This window comes from Lutra lutra, chromosome 9 (assembly GCF_902655055.1).
Source record: "Lutra lutra chromosome 9, mLutLut1.2, whole genome shotgun sequence".
In the NCBI taxonomy this organism is placed as follows: Eukaryota; Metazoa; Chordata; class Mammalia; order Carnivora; family Mustelidae; genus Lutra; species Lutra lutra.
Genome location: NC_062286.1, coordinates 13,926,845 through 13,949,621, shown reverse-complemented (window position 1 = coordinate 13,949,621; position 22,777 = coordinate 13,926,845). Strand labels below are relative to the sequence as shown.

Sequence of the window (22,777 nt, the reverse complement as noted above, 5' to 3'; positions counted from 1 at the left end):
GGATTTTACCTATCTTCTGTGTGCATACAAGAGGGACAAATGTGTGTTTAAAAGTTCAAGCATGGGGCAAATGGCAAGAAAGACAGTGCAAGTGCAGGTATCATTCTACTACACTGTGTCTGGACATAGGGAGAATGCTTTGAAATGTGACATAGAAATGGCCTTGGCATTGTGAAAAATACCCAACACAAAAGCTAAAAACAAGTCTAAACTTCATGTCTAGAACGAAATCTCAGCTGTCAAAAATAGTCTGCAGATTGCAGGAAGTTCTCCAAAATCTATTGGGATGAACAATAATAAATGATTGGGTCCACAAATGAGTTTACCATTCATTTTGGCATTGCCAGAAAATGTACAGCCACAGTGGGGTTTATATGATGAGTAATATAGTAATGTTTAAAAAGAAAGAAGCAGTAATACTCATATTGCTTCATATTAAACATTTTAAAATTGTTTAGACATCACTTCCTAAAAACTTTAAGAATGGTTATGAGAGGATGTACTCAACTGTGAAGAAATACTATTGCTTTTTTTTATAGTCACATATTCAGAGTCAGTTTGTTACTATGGAATCACATATGATGTCATAAATTTGACATTCTAAATGCAAATCTAGGCAGAGTAACCGAAACATCAGGAAATGGAGCTGGGGAGAGGAAAACCTGCATAACAACGAAAGAAATTCAGGACTTAAAAGAAATGAGTCAAACATCCCTGAAACAGAAAAAGAAGGTGAGTGAATTGAATGTCCTAGAATGTTGCCAACGAGCTAAAGAAATGTAGACATCAGCAAATGTAGATATCATTACCTCTGGGAATGTTCTGTAACAATTAAATCACTTCAGATAATGACTATATCTGGAGCAAAGGGAAGGAAAATAAAGAATATAAAGAATGGAGAAAAGTGAGATTAAAGCATTCAGAATCAGTCTATCTAATAATATAGCATTTATTAAGCATGTGCTCATATGTTAGTGGCAAGAGGAGAAAACACTGTTGCTATCTCTGAAGAATGCACAGCCTAGTAGGGAAGAGAATACATAAACAAAGTACAATTCAGTGCTCAGTAAAAGTATGTACAAAAGACACAGGCAACACAAAGGAATGTTTAACTCTGGGAACTTCTCCCAGGTCATGCTGAGCTGGGTTTTGAAGAAGATTAAAGAGAAGAGGAGGTTACAAGGAAATAGGGTGATATGTAGACAAATACAAGTCATTTAGCACAAGCGAACATACAGATAAATGTGTACTATGGTGGGCAAGTTGGAGGTAGACAGGATACACCATGAGACTCTTGGTCTGTAAAGCCAAGTGAATGAAGAGTGTATCTAGAAATGAAGCATAACTATATTTATGTTTTATAAATAGTACTTTAAACAAATGGGGTCGATGGATCTAGAAGTTGGGAGGATTTGAGGTTATGAAATCTAATTAAAAGTCTATAATATTAGGAATGCAGGCCCATAACGTTCTGAGATCTGGAACAAGGCAATGATAATAAGGACGGAGAAAAGGGATTTAGTTTTAAATATCTTTTGCAGTTATAAGTGACAGGATTTTATGGTGACAATGTGGGGAGTGGCTGGAAGGATTTTAGGATCTAGTTCTAGGACCACATAGCTCTGCCATTCTCTGCAGTCAGACTCTATCATCCAACTTACACTGATGCAAAGAGTATTATGCACAGACTGGTCCTGACCACATTGGTCTAAGCTAGAAGCTGAGCTCTTAAAACAGAGAAATAACACTAATCTTGATCACAATACACCTACCAAATTAGCATGAAGCAATACAAATAATGCTCCAATACAATGGTATTTTCTGCAATTGAAAAGGAACATATTTGAATAGTGTCCATGACTGTCCATGGGCTCTCCTACATAGTCTTCCCTATCAGTTTGTTCACGAGAGACTTCCTTTCACTCTAGCTGGTATGAATAATTAGAGAATATGTAGAGAAGGCAGAAGTGTCAAGAGATCTGCATAGGATTAAGAACCTTGATCTTAAAAATCAAGCTACTATTGGTGAGGCTTAGATTCACGGAAGATTGGAGTTAGGGTTTATTAAGAAAACAAACAAAAGAAGTTTCAATTCTACATGGCCAAAGGAAAAGTTCCCTAAGTAGCAACCTTCATAGTATTAGAGAAAATAAAAGTTATTCTGTGGGGGAAATTTTACATTTAAATCAAAGTCCTGCTAAGCTCTGGAAAATTCTTCCATAGCATTTTTGCCTGCTATCGTTTTTTTTAAATGACAAATGCCTCATGCCTCAAATCTACAAACCAAAATATTTCTATATTAAAAAAATGTTTATATAGTTCTTTGATATGTGTTATTTTTATTAACATCTGTTAGAACAGAAAGAAAATGTCTAAAATTTATATATATATGATATGTATATCATATATATATTTATATATATATGATATACATATCATATATATATTAATTATATTGGAAAAGAGGCAAATTCTAATTTTTATTCATCCTTTTATTCCCAAACTCAAGGTTTCTAATGCTCCTGAGATTAATTAATAAACATTCTTTGTTTCCATATTAAGAATGAGACTGGATCGAGGAACTCAAAAGACAGCTTAGACACAGAGAAAAGAAAGGATTCTGAGAAATCAGGAGTTCGTCTGAGCACTCAGGTGAGCTGACCTCTTTAGAGTTAGTTAGAGAATTAAAGAGAAGAAAAGCACAACAGAAAATTTAAGGGGGCAGGAATGTTCTGGGAGGGAAGACTGAGCTGCCAAGGTTTCTATTAAGGGATACCTAATGTCCTCGTGGAGAGGTTAAGGACAAACTAGGAGAAGCTAGTCCCTGTCTTCCCCACCAGTAGACATCCCCATAACCATCTTCTCTGTTCAGCCTATGGGAGGAGACTGGTCTTTGTTCAGATCAGGGAGGGAAGGGGAGTCTGGCCATCGCATTGACCATTTTCTGCACAATCTTTCAGATGAGGCGTGCAGTCAATCCGAATCACTTGCTGAGATGTTGCCCCATGCGAGGTCACTCGTCGTGTAGACGCTGCCTTTGTGCAGCTGAGGGAACAGTACCTCTTGGCCCCTGCCGCACAATACGTATTTATATTCACATGTGCCTGTTGTGGGAGCAGGGCCGGCAGATCACCATGATCAGGGTGAGCAGAGATCAAACTACTGATTTTGGAGGGGAGCCACAGGCAATCTGGGTGAGGGGAAGGATATGGGGAATAGAAATTTCCACTTGCCTCTCCATAGTATCTTCCAGTTTGACTCCTCCCAAAGGAAATGCTAGAGTATTCTACTTCCCCTTGGGCAGCTGATTGAGAGCCTCATTTAGATGCTAGCTGCCCTCATCTTTGTAGTCAAAAATGATAAATATGTCTTCTTAGCTTCAGCTAAAAGGCTTAGCCTTAAGGGAAGAAGTGGGGAAAAGGTCAGAAAAATGGTCAACGCTACCATGGTCCATATAAGAGTCACAGATGAAAAAATATGAGACATCAGATTTGTTTCTTAGTTTAGGATTCTCCTCCAGGTGGATCTCCACTTTTTTCTCATTATAAAATTTAGGATTGGGCCAGAGCTAGAATAGTACATAAGGGTCAACACTGAATTAAGGTCATATAGGACAGGGACCTTCTCACTGGGTTCTGCTATGTTTAGCTTGAAATGGTGGTTCTGTATGCACATGCACAGCAGGAGTGGGTAGTGGGGTATTACACCCCTGGGTCTCTTCTTTCCTCCAAAGGGATCACAGGAATTATCATTGCCAAAGACTGATTCCCGGGGGTACGTTGTGCGAAATCAGTGGTCCCGAACTTCACGTAGCCCATCCACCAGAGCTCCATCAGTAGACGAACCCAGAAGCAAGAACACCAGTCTTAAGGTAGAGATGGGAGATGAAATGAAGAAGAATGTGATATAATAATGATGATGATAATGATAATGATAATAATAATAGTTAACATTTATTGATGCTTTCTTTGTGCCAGGACCTATTCTTTGTGCTTCATATGTTTTAGCTAACTCAGTGATCATTAAAACAAACAAATAAACCCATAAGCCCCATTCTATAGTTGAGAAAATTGAAACACAGAGTAACTTGCCTAAGATCTCACATTAATAACACTAATTGAGGTAGATTAAAACCCAGGGTCACTAAGTCTATAAGCTGTGCACTAACTTAATGATTAAGCCCTCTGACTTCTCCGTCTTTCCTTCGTTCATTCAATGATTATTTGCTGAGTAATCAAGACTTACAAGGTGGGATGGGCCAATGTTTACAGCAGCAATGTCCACAATAGCCAAACTGTGGAAAGAGCCCAGATGTCCATTGACAGATGAATGGATAAAAAAGGATATACAACGGAATACTACTCAGCCATCAAAAAAAATCTTGCTATTTGCAATGATGTGGATGGAACTGGAGGGTATTATGCTAAGCAAAATAAGTAAATCAGAAAGAGATAATTATCATATGATCTCACTCATGTGGAATTTAAGAAACAAAACGGAGAATCTTAGGAGAATGGAGAGAAAAATAAAACAAGATGAGATCTGAGAGAGAGGAAAAAACCACAGGAGACTCTTAATCATAGGAAACAAACTGAGGGTGCTGGAGGCAGGGAGGAGGCTGGGAGAATGGGGTCACTGGATGATGGAGATTAAGGAGGGCACATGATGTAATGAGCACTTGGTGTTATATGCAACTGATGAATCACTGAACTCTACCTTTGAAACTAATAATATACTATATGTTAATTGGATTTAAACTAAAAATATGAAGAAGGGGTGGAAAAAAATCAATGAAGTAGATAAATTGTTGAAAAGTATTGGATTGTGTGGTACTTTGGTCCTTTAACTAGGCCTGGCCCCAGGAGAAGAAAATGCTATTTCTGAGATTAAGTTTTTGGATGCAGAGAAAGAGTGACAAGACCTCACCACTGGGAGAACATGTGTCTCTGTGAACAGTGGCTCGATAGTCTAACCAAGAATATGCCTTTTGAGACACGTGAAACAATCATAAAAAGTGAAATAATATATAGATGCCTAATAATTTATTGTGCACTTTAGTAAAGATATTTTCTAGAATCCTTCCTTCTTATTTAGGAAGATGATTCCTAAATAAAAGAGTTCCATTGGCAAACAGAGTTCTAAAGGCAATGGGAAGATACTCAGCTTTCCAGTCTACCAACCTTCCCAGCAATCACTGCATTAATTATAGGGCAAATGTATAAAGAGATACCTCCAGGTGTTTTGTAGAATCTGCTGGTGAGAACATCTGGTCTTAGTTGCTCATAGAGTTAACCGGAGGTCACAGATGAAGGTAGTAGTGAGCAAGAACATCCTACCTGGAGGTCTCTGACTGGGCAAGTTTAAGGCAAGCAAGCAACAGAACTTTGTGAACTACAGACCAGATGCCTAAGGGCAGGGAAGAAGACCTGTGCCCCATCCACTCCAGAAAAAAGGAAAAAAAAAAAAAAAAAAAAGTGTTAGTTGCTGATGGGGAAGGTAGGGGAAAATAAAAGCAGTCTATCTCTGTGTCTGTATAAGAGACATACCCAATAACTGGGGTCCTGAAACATCTGAGCCCCTTCAAGCCCTACTGAAAGGAGCTAGGATGAACCAGGATCCTACTAATGGCTAGGGGGGAAGGGGGACGCTTCTTGACTCCTGCTGGGCAGAGATGGGGACAGGTGAACATCTAACTCAGACTCCTACTTTATTGCTCCAGCTCCCCAGTAGCTCCACAACCTCCCGGACTTCATCCACCTCCCCCAGCCAGCAAGAGTCCCTGAAGCAGCTGTCAGAGGAGCCCTCGCCACCCACACCACCTTTGCCTTCCACTCCACCTATGCCTCTGGACTCACATCCTCCCACCCCGCCGGAGCCCTTTAGCTCCTCCAGGCGCAGCACCAAGATGCACGAGAATCCTGAAGCCTGGGCACAGGGCATCGTGCGTGAAATCCGGGACTCCCGGGACTCCATGCCACAGAGAGATTACCCGCGCACACCCCCCCACTGAATGGAAGGCCTATATCCAGCGCAGATCAACCTACTCTTCCCAGCTAGATCAGGACTGTCTGTCAGAACTGCCCCGGCAGCATCACCAACGAGAGGAAGAGGAGGACGAGGACGAAGCCTATTGGGCCTCGGTGAAAACTCTGTATGAGAAGATCCCCAGCTGCTCCCGCCCCCGACCGGTGAGCAAGTCCCACACACCTGGTACTGGAAATCCGCCTCCCCATCCCCCCACCCCCCGCCCCCAGACCCATGCAACCCTGCAAACCTGAGTCTCTCCTAGCCTCCCTTCTCTCTAACTTGCGGGGAAGTCCTGTGCTAGCCCTGCGTCTCCCCTACTCCTGCAGCCTCAGTTGGGAGGGAATCCTAACTCTTGACTGTCTCCAGCATCCCAGTGCTCCAAGTGGGGCCTAGCTGTTTTTTTCCCACCTTGCCCTGGCATCAGCCCCTTTTCTGATCCCTTTGGTCGTGTGACTGACTCTCCTCCCATTGGCGGCCCTTTCTGCAGCCCAAACCCAAGAATGCCATCACTATTGCTGTGTCATCCAGGGCGCTTTTCAACATGGTGGACGGGAGGAAAATCTATGAGGAGGAGGGTCTAGAAAAGTACATGGAATATCAACTCAACAACGAAAATGTCATCCTGACCCCAGGACCCGCCTTCCGCTTTGTTAAGGTACCCTGAAAAACTGTGTTTGGAATGTCAGGAACCTGGATGGAGAGGAAAGGACCCAGGCAGACCCTTGGGATCTCATCCAGTGTCCCTTATAATTCCTGGCACCCTGTTGTAATTCTTGCCCTTTTCACATTGACCCCAGAACAGTTTATGCTTCCCACAGAGGCTCAAGAGTGGTGAGGAAGGGCCTCCAGTTCTAGATTTGGGATGTTGAGAAGGCCTTCAATAGAGTTCTAATCATGACACCTGTTAGAAACACCTTTGTTCCCTTCCTAGGAGTGGTACCAGAAGCAATAATAAACTTACAATCCCAGTAGTAGAAACAAAATGCCTCATTAAAATGAAATGAAATTCACCTTAGCTGTTTTTTTCCCCAAACATAACATATTAAGAAAAATCAAGATGATCTTGATTGGCACTTGGTTGGGGGTGGGGACATGATTCTAATAGAAAAAGTAAGGTTCTCTGAACTTATACTGAAATGTATAGCACTTATAACACTGATCCTCTACATAGCTTATGCAAATGTTACACAATAATATCATAACCAGGTAGAAAAAATGACATCTACAAGCTGTGAATAGAAAGTACTTAAGGGGCATGGTAGAAGCATCAGGGGAAACCACTAACCTAAAGACTCAAGTTTAAAAAATAGACAAAGTACGTTGGTAGCACATATCCTAAAATTGGAACAATACAGAGATGATTAGCATGGCTCCTGTGCAAGGATAACATGCTAATTCATGAAGCATTCTATATTCTATATTTTCACAATTAATGATAATCTCAAGATGATCAAGAAAAGAAAAGCAGATTTTAGGAATCAAAGAAAGAAAAAAAAATTGGCAAAGCTTGGAAAGATTAGCCTGATCCTTCTCTCTACCTACCCCAAAGAGAGAATTCTAGAAAGTCAAATGTTGTTAACAATTTTTTCAACAAACATTAGCTACCTATTCAGCAAATATTAACGAGGTCCTGTATATGAGTCTGAAAATAGAGAAACGAATGGCATAGCCATGCCTTAAAGGAGCCATAATCTCTCAGAGTCTCCAGAGTTTGAATTTGACACCAGTGATATCCTTTCTCTCCAGAACCCAGACTCCAATAGCCACCTTGCCTGGCCCTCTTTACATGCACTCATGTTTGTAACCTGCAGGCACTGCAGCATGTCAATGCTAGACTCCGTGAGCTGTATCCTAGTGAACAGGACTTATTTGATATTGTACTGATGACTAATAACCATGCCCAAGTGGGAGTGCGGCTTATAAACAGCGTCAATCACTATGGTAAGTAAAATAAATACCATGTGGAAGAACAGCTTGCTGCTCTGGGAGAGAGAAGCCATGTTATTTTGCTAACTGTGGCCTCACTAATGCAGTGTCTTTGATACTGACACCCCCTTCTGCGTGAGGAATGTTTATTTGCCTATGTCAGAGAAAGAGAGGCCATGTTCATTTTTAACTTTAGCACAGAGTTGGGCCCAAAGCCCTGGACTTAACTTGTCAAGTGTGAATTTCAAAGTCTTAATCCCAGCTCCTGCAATATATTTCTCTGCTTTATGTTTTTCACTTCTGAACTTGACATCAAGGAGCCATCAACCCAGAGGCATTCTCTGTGTGATCAAACTTCTTGCTCACCACAGAGCTGTGTTTAAGGTTTGTGGGTTTTCACCTTTCCTTTCCACTCTTACAATCTGATTCTCCCTGACTGCTCTCCCCACACATCAAATCCTTACCCATGTCAGCAAAATTATCTTTGTTCCTTTACGTGGAAATTCTGACTGACTCTAGTCCCCTCATAGCATTTCCATCAGTGTGTTGGATTCTTGAAGAGAAAATCCCCAATTTCCTGGTATGGAATTATATGACTTGTTATTTGGGGATCTTTAGACTATTTTCTAAGTGACCTATCCAGGTTTATGGGTACATCAAGTCAAAATAAGATTGAACTTCGGCATATTTAAATTCAAGGTTTAAAGTAGGCATGCTTATGAATAATCAAGATGTATTATAACTAATGAGTTTTCCATTATCCTAATTATAAGGCTGATGTCTGAGGGGTCCCTGGGTGGCTCAGTCAGTTAGGCATCTTTCTGCCTTTGGCTCAGGTCATGATCCCAGGGTCCTGGGGTCTCTGCTGAACAGGGAGCCTGCTTCTTCCTCTCCCTCTTCCACTCCCCCTGCCTGTGCTCTCTCACTCTCTCTCTCTCGTTTCAAATAAATAATTAAAATCTTTTAAAATTAAAAAAAAAGGGCTGATGTCTGAGATATATTTTAAAAAGTACTTGGCTTTCAAAAATGCAGCTTTCATAGTGTTATGACATGGAAAGGAACACGGATAAAAGGTTTAGCATAGATGAGTACCATAATCACTCAGTAAATAGCAACTATTGCTTTTTACAACACACAATCTTGCACAGTTTAGTAGGTGACTTAGGTCTATCTATCCCTCACCAAAATGAGCCCAACAAGGCTAGTAGCATAAAGAAGCATAGTTATCTACCCATCAATTCTGCTAATGAGTTGACTGAGCTCCATCTTCTCATGCAGCCTTATTCATGAAACACCAACAGCCTTTCACCTGGAAAAGGTAGTTAGTTGTTTCCCTTCTCTGGGTGTTTAAGGCAATTTGTATTTCCCTCTTCTATGGCTGTTACATTATCATTCTCTGTTTTACGTGCCCAACTGCGCAGTGAACTGTGATCTCCTTATAATGGGGGAAGATGTTTTAATTGTTTCTGAAGTCCCCAATGCCACCAAATAATTTCTGGTCATATATTAATATTAATTTATATTACTTAAGGGTTTGCAGAATATACTTTTGTCACTTATGCCCAATGTCAGCTTAAGTAAAAAACTGAGAATATTTCATTAACATCATAGCAAACCCTTCCAACTCAATTGTCAATGGACCACATCCACTCTGTGGGTCCATACAGATGAAAAACAACTGACTAGTCTCAACATTCTGCTTTATATCATGTGCAGCTACCCAGTTTATTATGAATCTAAAAAAAGTTTGAATGGGTATATACTATCTTATAGGCATAATGTTATACTTTATTTAACTGTTCTCAAATCATTAAACAGTGTTCTGCTTTTATAAATTATCCTAACTGAGAGACCTTTACACATAAATCTTTATCAGAGTTTCAGATTACTCCCTTAGAATAAAACTAACAGGTCAAAGGGTAAAAACCAATTACATTTCTTGATACATATCGTCAAATTACTTTCTAGGTAGTTTGTACCAATTTATATTTTCTTCTAAAGTGAAAATGGGTGCCTATTTTACAAAACTTTAACCAATATCTAGCATTTGTTTTTTAATTGTTGTTGATTTGAAAGACATTTAATGGTATTTTAATATTTAGTCTCCTAAATAATTACATTTAAAACGTCAAGTCAAGGGACACATGGGTGGCTCAGTCGGTTAAGCAGCCAGCTCTTGGTTTTGGCTCAGGTCATGATCTCAGAGTCCTGGGATCAAGCCCTGACTCAAACTAGGAGTCTGCCTCAGGAGACTCTCCCTCCCTTTCCCTCTGCCCCCTCCACCAACCTGATTCGTGGCTGCTTTCTCTCTCTTTTGAATAAATAAATCTTTAAAAATAAATAATAAATAAATACAATTTCAAATCAAGGGAAAAAAACAAAAAACAATTTCAGACCTGTTGTTGTTTTTAGAAAACAGTTTAAATCCTAGCACTGCTTGTCATTACTATTATATTGTTCCTGAAGAAATACAGAAATGGTACTTAAAATAGAGGTACACATGAACTATCTCTTTCAATAAGTAAATAGCCTATGGTTGAAGAAAAAGAACTCTGTCTAGTTTAGACAAGTGTCAATGTGAGTCAGTGGGCTTAGACAAGTTGTTATGTCTCAATTTCCTTTTTTGTAATGATAATAATAATTTCCATCATACAATTGTTGTGAGACCAAATTGGCATGGTCTACATGGACATACGTTATTAAAAAACAGCTTTTTTATATATAATATAGCAATTTTTCAATATTAGTGTTACAAAGCTAATTCTAAAACCTCAGTAAGCACTCAATTATTTCTTATACAACTCTGATTTACATTTACATTTAAGCATATTGTCTTTAATCTCTGACATAAAAAATCTTTCTTGCCCAATAATAGGCTTATTAATTGACCGCTTCTGTCTGACTGGTGGAAAAAGCCCCATTGGCTATTTGAAGGCATATCTTACCAACTTGTATCTTTCTGCAGATTCTGAAAAAGTACAAGAAGCAATACAAGAAGGTATTCATTTGGTTTTATCTCTCAACTTAATAAAGTCACTAGTGCTGACTTTCATTGGGCTTCATATATGATTATGTGGCTTATGTCCTTGTTAAATTTTCTGCTAAGGTGTTTCCACAAGTAGCAGCCCCTAAATCTGTCTTTTAGAGCTTTGACTTTATTGGAGGTGGACATTCTCAGTGATTGTCCTACACTCTATTTTACACTTTCTCATCCATTATAGAAATGGAGGCAATGTGTAAACAACTATTTTGAGATGTGTGGTTATAAAGAGCAATTGAATCATCAGGTTAGCTAGGAAAAAAAAAAATATATATATATATATATATATTTCAAGGTCTGGGAGGATCTTTTTTTCTTTTTTTAATCATTAAAATGGTAGAAGAAACTGATGTTCCTGAGAAAAGTATTAATAAATCTCCATGGTCTGACAGGCATCGCCTCTGCAACAATGTTTGATGGAGCCAAAGACATGGCTTACTGTGACACACAGCTCCGTGTGGCCTTTGATGGGGATGCCGTACTCTTCTCTGATGAATCTGAACATATTGCCAAGGAGCACGGGCTGGACAAATTCTTTCAACATGAAACACTATTTGAGAATAAGCCTCTTGCTCAGGTAGGTCCAGTGAGTTCAAATTAATTTTTATCTACTTATTTTCCAACATATAGACATATATATATATATATATATATATATATATATATATATATATAAAAATTATTTTAGGCAAGCCAATCTTCATTTCTTATCCTTTATACTTTGCTCCCTTTCTTATCCTTCATACTTTTCTCCCTTTCATGAACTCCTCATTTTGAAACATCTATTGCCCACTTGGGATTTTTGTTTGTTTGTTTGTTTTGTTTTGTTTCAGCATTCTTTTATCTATCCTTTTTGGAAGTATTTCGATGATCTTCTCATGATAATGAGTTCACCTCAAAATTACAAGTAATAGAGGTAATATGGCTTACCGGTAAGCTATTTCTACATAAGTTCTCAGAATAGTAAAGTGATTTCCAATAGGTCAGTTAACATTTGTGGACCTCTCTGCCCATAAACTTCAAACTCACTAATGGCATTACTTGAGAAAATCTGCACAAATTAGAGCTCAAATTGAATCACAATAATGAGCCTCAAACAAGTGCAAGCTATGAACACCTAATCAAAATGAAACCGAATATTTAGGTTTTTTGGAATCAATCCATGAACTGAAGTGTTAAAAAGTCACAGAGTTAGGGTGCCTGGGTGGCTCAGTGGGTTAAAGCCTCTGCCTTCGGCTCAGATCATGACCCCAGGGTTCTGGGATTGAGCCCCGCGTTGGACTCTCTCCTCAGCAGGGAGCCTGCTTCCCCTCCTCTCTCTCTCTCTGCCTGCCTCTCTGCCTACCTGTGATCTCTGTCTGTCAAATAAGTAAATAAAATTTTAAAAAAAGTCACAGTGTTAAAATGAACAAAAGTTACAACTTCTGAACCAAAGGAAATCTGAAACATCAAAATATTCTCCAAACTGAATCTGAACTGACAGATGAGTTTCAATCTAAGAATTTTAGCAAAGAATTCATCTTTTTTTCTCAGCTTTTCTTGAACGTAAGACAAACTTAAATGTTATTATTTTTAATTACACTTATAAAAATAAATAGACTCGGTGAGCCTGGGTGGCTCAGTGGGTTAAGCCGCTGCCTTCGGCTCAGGTCGTGATCTCGGGGTCCTGGAATCGAGTCCCGCATCGGGCTCTCTGCTCGGCAGGGAGCCTGCTTCCCTCTCTCTATCTGCCTGCCTCTCTGTCTACTTGTGATCTCTCTCTGTCAAATCAATAAATAAAAAATCTTTTAAAAAAAAAGTATAAATAGACTAACTGAAAGTAAAAACGTTTCACTAACTCACCCCATATCATAGCAATTCATATTTAAACTGTGTGTGTGTGTGTGTGTGTGTGTGCATGTGTACGTGCGTGAGAACGCACACACATGTAACTTCATAGTCCCTCCCTAATAGCTTCTTCGGAAGCCTTGATCTTAGTGAAGTTGTTCAATGTTAACAAATTGAAAGGGAAATCCTTTGTTGTATTTTACTTAAGTCTGCTTTGCTGAAATTCAGAGCCCACTGTGTAGTAGCCTCTAACTACTACTGAAATTTGGAATATTTCCAGAAAAAAAACACTTAAAAAAAAAACTTTCAAAAGCATACTTAAAGATAATCTTACAATACCATTTTCTCATTACAGGTAAAGAATTGAAATTTCTTTTAGACTTGGCATTAATCATTTCCCTTTTCCAGGTTAAAGAACTTGTTCTTCCCATTAAACAATTGAAATTGTGAAGCCCAACACTAGTTATTGCTGGAATACCCAACACATTTCTATTAAACATACTTGTTTTCATTATGCAGTCCTTCTGGCAGTGGATGAAGATGCTGTTTTTTACACAGACAGGTAGCTTTTCTATAAACAGGCTTTGCCAATGTGTTCCACTCATGAGAAAGAAGTTATGAGGTATGATTATTACCCAAGCCTTTCAAGTATGTTGGTCGTGGGACTTACGGCTTGGTCATGACATTGTCTCAAATGAAGAGGATTAACTTGGTTACTCTTGTAACTTTATTAAAAGCCCCCAGCGTGGCACCATAACAAGTAGTGGACATTTCCTGATTTGATCTCTACCTTGTCTCACCATTCTCAGACAGTTGTTCTCCAACTGTGTGTGTGTTTGTGTGTGTGCACATGTGTGTATTTTAATCAGAACTGTTGAGGTATAATTTATATACAGTAAAATTCATAATTTTTAGTGGATGCTTCTAAGAGTTTTGACAAATGCATACAGTTATGAAACCATGACCAAACTCAAAGTACTCATTATACTCACAAAATTCCCTCATGCCTCTTTGTAGCCATCCTACCCTGCTATCTCCAGGATCTATCCACTACTAATCTGATTTCTGCCCCTCTAGTTTTGCCTTTTCCAGATGTCACTTAAATGGAACCACACAGGATACAATATTTTGAATCTGACTTCTTTTATTAGCATTATGTTCTTGAGATACATCCATGTCAGTCCATGTGTTAGTAGTGTCTGTTCCTTTTTATTGTTGAGTCTCTTCTATGGATGTACCACATTTTCTTTATCCATTTACCTGTTGAAGGATATTTAAGTTGTTTCCAAATTTTTGACTTTTATAAATAAAGCTATTTTAACATTTGCATACAGGGTTCTGTGTAAACTTAAGATCTAATTTCTCTTGGATAAATACCTAGGAGTAGGATTACTAGGTCACACAGTATATGTGTCACTAGGTCATATATTTAACTTTATAAGATACTGCCAAAGTATTTTCCGAAGTGACAAGACCACTTTGAATTCTCAATAGCGCTATATGTGAGATTTTGTTGCTCTATACTTTGCACTGGTAAGTTGTTTTTTGTTTGCTTTTTCTAAGCTATTCTAGTGATTATATAATGGTATCTCTTTGTGGTTAAATTTGTATTTCTCTAGACAAATGATAGTGAATATGTTATTAGGTGTTTATCTGCCATCATTTGTACTTTTTGGCAAATATATCTGTTCAAATCTCTTGCTCACTTGTATTGGGCTTGTTTATTATTGAAATTTGAGAGTTAACATATTCTGGATAGAAGTATTTTATCAGATGTGTTGTGCAAATATTTTCTCTCAGGCTCAAGACAAGCATATCCTTTTATTCTTTCTATCTTTCAGTGTAGGTTGATGAACAGAAACTTATAATTCTGTTGAAGTTCAACTTGTCAGTTAATGCCTTTATTACTTGTGTTTTTAATGTCATATCCAAAAACTGACAAAGTCACATAAATTTCCTATGTTTTTGTACAACATTTTGTAATTTTAGTTTTTCTTAAGGATTATAACCTATTTTGAGTTAACTTTTGTATTTATGCAAAGTATTGGTTAAGTTCACTTTTAATGCTTATGGGCATCCTAATTGTTCCAGGATTATTTGTCAAAAAGACTGGCTTTCTATTCCTTTAACATAGGTGTCTATGCTTTTACCAATATCACACTGTCTTGATTAGTGCAGTTTTATAGTAAGTCCTGAGATCAGGTAGTGTGAGTTCTTCAAATCTGTTATATTTCAAAACTCTTTTGGATATTCTTATTCTTTTGCATTTTTATACAGATTTAACAGCGACCTTGTGCATTCCTGGGGGGGGGGGGAAGTCCGCTGGAATTTTGATTTTGATTGTGTTGAATTTTTAGCTTAATCTTGGTGTGGGGGACATCTTAATAGCAAGTCTTTCAGTCCATGGACATGGTATATCTCTCCATTTATTTAGGTTTTTTTTTTATTTTTTCCATCAGTGTTTCAAATATTTTTGTGTCCAGATATCACTTTGTTAAATTTCTACCTAAGTTTTTCATAATTTTTGGTGCTATTATGACTGATATATTAAATTTTTTATTTCTAATCTGTTTGTTGCAATATACAGAAATACAACTAGTTTTTGCATATCAACTTTGTATCTTACAAGTTTGATAAATTGACTAGTTAGTATAGTAAAATTTTTGTAGATTATTTGAGATTTTCTCTATAGACAATACTATGAATAAAAACACTTATTTCTATATTTCCATTCTATATGTGTTTTAATTATCTTTCTTGCCTTATTACCTTTGCTAGTTTATTCAGTACAGTATTCAACAAGAGTGATAAGAGGGCACATCCTTGCCTTGTCCCTGATCTTCAGGGCAGATCATTCACTCTTTGACTCCTAAGTATATAGAGAAAATATATTTTGTATGATTTCAGTCCTCTAAATTTGTTGAGGAGTGTTTTATGCCCAGAATATGGCCTATCAAGGTGAGTGTTTTATGTGTACTTGAGAAGAACATTGATTCTGTGCTGTTGAGTAGTCAAAATGTCAATTAGCTTAAGTTGACAGTGTATTAGTCAGGTAATATTGCCCAAGTTTTCCATATTGTCAATGATTTTCTATTTATTTCTATCCACTATTGAGGAGGCAGTGTCGAAGTCTTCAAGAATATTTTGAGGATTAATCTATTTTTCCTTTTAATTATATGCATTTTGCTTCATGTATTTTTTAATCTCTTTCACTTACTGCCCAAATATTTAGGATTGTTCGATCTTCTTGGTGAAATAATCTCTTTTCATTATGTAATGTCTCTCTCTGTCTGATAGTCATATAACCCCAGTTTTTTGCTTTTTTTTTTTTGAACTGGTGTTTTTACTGTATATTTTACTGTATATTTTCTATAATTTTTATTTTAACTGATTATGTTTTTACATGTAGATTGCTTCTCTATTTAAATTGGCTTTCTTGTAGAATGATTTTACACACAGACACACACACACACACACACACACACACACACAAACACACACAGACACACATCTACCTATCTCGTGTTGCTTTTTTGGTACGGTCTGACAATCCCTGTGTTTTAATTGCTATTTTTAGACCATTTACATTTAATGTGAACATTACTCTGGTTGGACTGAAACCTATCATCTTCCTCCTTTTTCCTATATGTTTCATCTGTTGTTTGTTTTCCCTTTTCTTACTTTTTAGCTTTTGGATTTATTATAGTATTATATATTTCCAGGATTCCATTTTATCTCCATTATTGACTTATAACCCATTTTAAATTTTTTAGTGATTACCCTAGGATTGACAACATACAACTTTAAGTAATCACAGTCTGTTTGCAAATAATATAATGCCACATCACGTATAATGTAAGAATCTTAAAACAGTATTTTCTCAACACATTCCTCCCATATTTTGTGCTATTGTCACACATTTTATTTTCAGCTATACTATCAACTCACAGTACCTTGCTATTATTTTTTATTTGACTAAACAAATATATTTAGAATGAAGATGGATAAGAGAAAAATATGTCTTTTTTATTCATTTTATTTTAATCATTTCCAGGGATCTTAATCTCTTTGTGTAAATCCAACTTTCTCCCTGGTATCATAATCAATTTGCCATAAAACCATTTTTAACACTGCATGTAGAACTGGTATGCTATTACCAAAAGCTCTACTTTTCTTTGTCTGAAAAACTCCTTATTCTCCTTCATTTATGAAAAATATTTTGACTACATATAGTTTTTTGCATTTACCATATTTTTCTTTCAGGACTTTGAAAATACCCATCCATTATTTTCTGACTTCCATAACAGTCTTCAATACCACTTCCAGTGGTGGAGGTTTTGTTTTGTTTTGTTGTTTTGTTTTTTTCCCTTTCCCCATAGCAGTGGATCTTTACCTATGCCCTATGGGTGACAGTGTTTGAAGCCCCTCTTCTGGCAGTGTAAAACTTTTGTTACTTAGGAAACATGGGGCAAGGTGGAGTTTTAGTCTTTTCTCACAGTGGTAGCTGCTCCTGTCCTCTAGCCTGCATTACCAAGGACTAAATTCTCTCACTTTCCATCCTGCCTATAGTCTTTCTCATAAACAACTAGGAAAGTCCATGGGAAAAACAAAACAAAACAAAACAAAACCTGTAAGAGAGGGTTTTGGGTCTGTAACTTTCAGGGCTTCTTTGTTCTCTTATTAGTCCACATTTGGCCTTTATCAATATTTTTTTAATTATTTCAATTTTTCATACTTGCTTATATGGTGTCTGGTATAAAGTCTTCCATTGATTTGCCAAAGATGTGTCAATTCTTGAGTTCCATACGTCCTTGAAGAGAACCTTTAGTTCTCTTAATTTTTTTTTTTTAGTTTTTCTTTAGTTTTGTTTTTTGTGGGTTTTTTTTTGTTTTGTTTTGTTTTGTTTTGTTTTTGTTTAAGTTTCATGTTAGTCTATTGTCCTGTTACCTCAGCTCTCTAATGGGGTCAATAAATGTTAAGATTTTTCTTTTCAGATTATCTGGGTTTTTCTTGTTAAGATAGGAGTATCAACAGTCTTTCCAACTTTCTCCATCCTAGGCAGGTTCTAAATGTTTTAAGTCATACAGCTTATCAAAAAAGATATTTTTTAGTAACTTTACCTATTTATATATTTTTATTGACAAATTATATACCTGTACTTCTGCACAAATGTTTATAAAAATACCCAAAAATAGAAATAAGAAGGGATGATATGGATACCTGGTTTCAATATGGTAACATATATGGACTGGTCTCTATTTTTTCCCTTTGGAAACTACTCAAAAGCAGCAAGGAGAACTATATTCCCTGTGTTTCAAAGCCAAATTAGTCATGAGTTGGATGACTCCTGCCAACAGTCACCATATCCCCTTTGCAGCTTTTTCCAAAAAATAAATTAATTAATTAAAAAATAAAATAAAAATAATAGTAGTTTTTTTCATATATATATATATATATATATATATATATATATATATATCTTTCACCGTTAGAAAGTGAATTTTATTTGTTTTTTTTTCCCATGATATATGCTGCCTCAGAGAAACAGTGGTCTAAACAATGTTTAAATCTAAACAGAAAAATGAATAAGCCATGTTTATTAAGAAACAGTTTGTTTCTGGACAGCAGAGAAGAAGGGATCTTTTGAATTATGAAATCAAATCAGCCTTAAAATATTATCCTTAACCTTTGCCATAAACCCTCTAATTGTTCCAAGGAAAACCAACCTGCTTCAGTGATGAGTAATAAAAACAGAACCAGCACAGAATATAAGCAAAGATACTGAGAAAAAGGGAAAGAAGGGCAAAATCTAATAAGAGATGTAGATCTCTCACTAGAAACAGTAGCCAAAGTATAGGTAAAAATTGTTACTAAACATTTACTATAACTTTTAAAAACTTAAAAAAGCAAGTCAGGGTCATAAAGTAGAAATGTTAGAATCAGGGGAGAGAAGGTAAAAAGTTGAATGGTAGAACTCTGGAAATGAGAATTGAAAAAATAGGATTTTAGAAAGAAAAATAATAGAAAATATATCACAGTTAAAGAAAATCCAACATATGCATAACTGGAATCCCTGAAAGGAAAAAAAAAAAAAAATGACATTATGTTCTGAGGGGAGAAAAGGGTTGTGTGTGGTAAATACAAAGATGCAAATGTATAAAAAAAACATAAACCAAGAAAACATCTTAAATTGTCAGAAAATTTTAATGCATACATTAAACTATTAAAAGAAATTGAACAAAATTATGATCATCAAGACGTGCTGTAGTAAAATTTTTGACATCAAAGATGAAGAAGTAATTCTTTGGGGAGCCTTTACATATGAGTGAAGAAGAAAATCAAGCTGTCCTGTCTTTTCCATAGCAGTACTCAATAGCAAAAGACAGTGGAGCACTACTTATAAAACAACAACAACAACAAGAACAACAAAAAACTAAGAAAATGGAAAGAAAATCTAAATCACAGATTCTATTATCCAGCTAAAAGTTCATTTAGGTAAAAAGAAAACAGAACAACAGTTGAAAATGTCATGGTTTGTTATTCCATAATATATCCATGAGAAAACTAGAAGACAACATTTTGGCCAATATGTAGATGGCCAGAAACACAAAGGGACAAATGAATGCCACACATATTTAATCAGAGAACTAAAACTAAAACAATTGTAGGGAATAGGATGGCAGAAAAGAAAGTACACATTGTTTGTCCTAACAATGGGGAACTTATATAACTAATGAAAACTGGAAAAATGTGGAGGAAAAAGACTTAAGGAAGAGTAAGTATGTTGATATCTTAAGTTATAATAAGTGATCAAAGAATAAGATGTAAAGCTGATAAACAGAAATATGAAAATCTTTAATAATGAAAATATAAACACTGAGAAAAAGGAAACAAGTAAATTGTTTGGTTGTTCTCAGTCTTTTACCAAACAAGTAAATTGTATGGTTGCAAAAGAAATCGAGAATGAGAGAGAGACGAAGTACTGTAATTTCATTATTTATCACTGTAAAAAATAATAGATCCTGGATTAAAAAAGAACAAATAGCACTATAAAAAGTTATAGTCACAAAGGTAACCAATAGAAAGAAATAATACAAACCTTCTTAAATCTTAGATGAAGCACACATACACATGCACAAAGGAAAAAACAAACACCCAATGAACAATCCTTTAAAATCTTTAAACAAGGAAAATGCAATAAAAATCATAAGAACCATTATGACATATACTTGTAATACCAATAAATATAAATGGCCCAAAACTCCACTCTGTTTTAAAAATCAAGACTTCCAGATTGGAAAACATAGCAGAATCCAAATCTTGCTCTATTCCAGAGAAACAGCTAAAACTGAGTGTTCAGAAATGCTGAAGATACGCACAGGCAATTGTAAATATAAGACAAGGCTAGATTCAAGCCAAGAAGGCACTGAACTAGATAAAGGAGTATAACTTCATAATATTAAAGTATGCAATTCACAAAAAGAAAACTAAAATAGTTCTTTTGGGGATTAACCAAACTTTATTTACATAGAGTATCCTATTTTGCCATGGATAATTTATGTCTGTTGCCCTTATACTTTTTATAGAAACTTTCACTATTAAAACATCAATGTTTAGATAATAAATTATATGGTCATCCTACATTTATTTTAGTAATGCAAGGATAGTTCTTTATAAGGAAATATACTTACATAAAATGCAAGGAGTTTCAGGATTGTTCCATTGGCCTTAGAATATTGCATGTCTAATGCAGTACTATAACCTTTTATAAGCGCTTATAAGCCTCTGCTTTTTTAGCATTCACTTTAGCTCACCGGATCACAGCTGTGACATATGTTCCTTTTACAGGGTCCCTTAAAAGGCTTTCTGGAAGATTTAGGCAGACTGCAAAAGAAGTTTTATGCCAAAGACGAACGGTTACTTTGCCCTATCAGGACCTACCTGGTTACAGCCAGGAGTGCAGCCAGTTCAGGCGCCCGAGTGCTGAAAACCCTTCGCCGCTGGGGTCTAGAGATAGACGAAGCTCTTTTCCTTGCTGGAGCCCCCAAAGGTCCTATTTTGGTGAAGATAAGGCCACACATTTTCTTTGATGACCACATGTTCCACATTGAAGGGGCACAGAAGTTTGGCACCATCACAGCTCATGTACCTTATGGCATTAATCAAAAAATGAACAATTAGGGATGGGGAGGAGAAATAAAGCAGTAAGTCCGGTATTACAGAAGCCACTTCTTGTGGATCTCTAGGGTAATTAGATAGGTACTTCAGAAGATTGGACCAGAACTTAGTTCATTTGGAAAGGTTTCCTCTGTTTTTGTTGTTGTTGTTTTGTTTTGTTTTTGTTTTTATTTTTGTTCTTGTTTTTGTTTAACATTTTGAACACTTCAAGCTGCTTCTTTGAGCTCTCAGTACTATTGAACACCAGTGCCCCTACCCTTGTGTGTAAGTCATACTGATGACTCTTTAGGATAAGTTTAGAACTAGAATGTTTGAACACTGAAAGGGCTAAATCCAGTTAGTTTTACAAAGCATTGCTCATTTTTGGATGTTAGTAGATAGAATGAATTTTTACCCTTTCATCATTGTAGAATATTGGTCCTCAAAGAAGGAAAGAGTGGGGTTAAACACGCTCTTGAAAATTAGAGTTTTTTATTCTGTTGCCTCTGTGACCAGCTTTTTAGTCAATGCAAAATTAAAAGGTCACTCCACCTGCATAAGTATACCAATTCTGACACTGCTTATTCAAAAATAAATCAGCAAGTTATTCATATAGGGCACTTTCCATTTAAGATGAGCTCCAGACAGAAGCTCCTGGGAGAGCTTCAAAGAAGCTTATCTCTTGGGTGTGTTGCCGCTGGACCACAAGGCTTCATATTTGAAGTCTCTGGCTCTGGGCCTGGCAGGTAGGTCCACTGTTTACGTGGAAAAAAAAGCCTTGGCTACCACTTCAAAATGTAACATGAAGTGTAGTATCCTAGTCTTTCACTGTTACCATTCTTTTGTTATTTTTGTTTTGTCTTCAAGAACATTGACTGGTTTTTAACCATACTCTATTACATAATAGGCACAGTGATCTGGTTATTTTAATGCCACCTCATTTTCATACAAACCAAAGGTTTGTAACAGAATAGTATTAATACCCTCATTTTTTTTAATCAATGAAGAACATAACATTCACAAAGAAAAAGTAGCTCGTCCAATAATGAGCAGCTAATAAATGGTAGAACTAAAATTCAAAATCAGGTCTTACTTCAAAAGCATTATTCTATTTTCTCTGTGTTATATAGCCTTCCACATCAAGTCCTTATTAATTCCATGGCCATAGGACCCTTCCTGAACAGATTAGTCATTCCATTAAGTTCTATGCTTAAAATATACAGCAGTTACAAAGCAGATCTGGGGATTTCCCTCCTCCTCCCCTCTTCATGTCCTCTCTTGTTCCTTCTACCCCCACCTCTCTCTCCAGTGCACTCATATATACATATTCCACCCCAGCTCTAGTTAAGGAAAACTGCTGCTGATATATAGCTTTTGCTCTGCTTAATTTGATGTAAGCTAGTCCAAAACATATCAGTCCTGACACTCACTGAGTACCTACTGTTTTCTATGCATTCTCCAGTGTGAAGACCACAAAAGAAATTCAGACATATAATTCCATTCTCTTGGAAATTTTAAAACCTTGAACAATCCTGTAGAATAAGTCAAGCATGTAGACTGAAACAGTTGACACTAGAGGGCTGTTTGTCCTCAGTGCCAAGTGAGGGTCACCCAGGAAAGTGAGGCAGACATCTGCATGGGCTGGAAGTAGTCAGACAACAGAACTGAGGTGAACTTTGAAGGATGGAAAAAATACAGATAGATGGACAAAGAGGAAACAGATGTGCTCTGGGATCAGTGAGTTTGAGAGGCAGTGTCAAATTACAGAAAGGGTGGAAAAAAAGCCCATCCCTGGTGATT

General features: G+C 36.7%; 1 protein-coding gene and 1 non-coding gene across 2 annotated transcripts; both read left to right on the top strand.

Annotated features, from left to right (window-relative positions):
* The first annotated feature begins 618 nt into the window (after window positions 1-618).
* Window positions 619-22,399, top strand: NT5C1B (5'-nucleotidase, cytosolic IB). The gene is given in 11 exon segments (XM_047746526.1): window positions 619-732; window positions 2,563-2,652; window positions 2,961-3,143; window positions 3,734-3,871; window positions 5,720-5,998; window positions 6,000-6,188; window positions 6,515-6,682; window positions 7,839-7,968; window positions 10,829-10,951; window positions 11,386-11,570; window positions 20,669-22,399. Coding segments are annotated over 11 exon segments (1,851 nt in total). The 5' UTR covers window positions 619-699; the 3' UTR covers window positions 21,002-22,399.
* On the top strand, window positions 7,343-7,445 carry LOC125110131 (U6 spliceosomal RNA). The gene has a single exon (XR_007130463.1). It is a non-coding gene; the product is annotated as a U6 spliceosomal RNA (small nuclear RNA).
* Window positions 22,400-22,777: the final 378 nt, after the last annotated feature.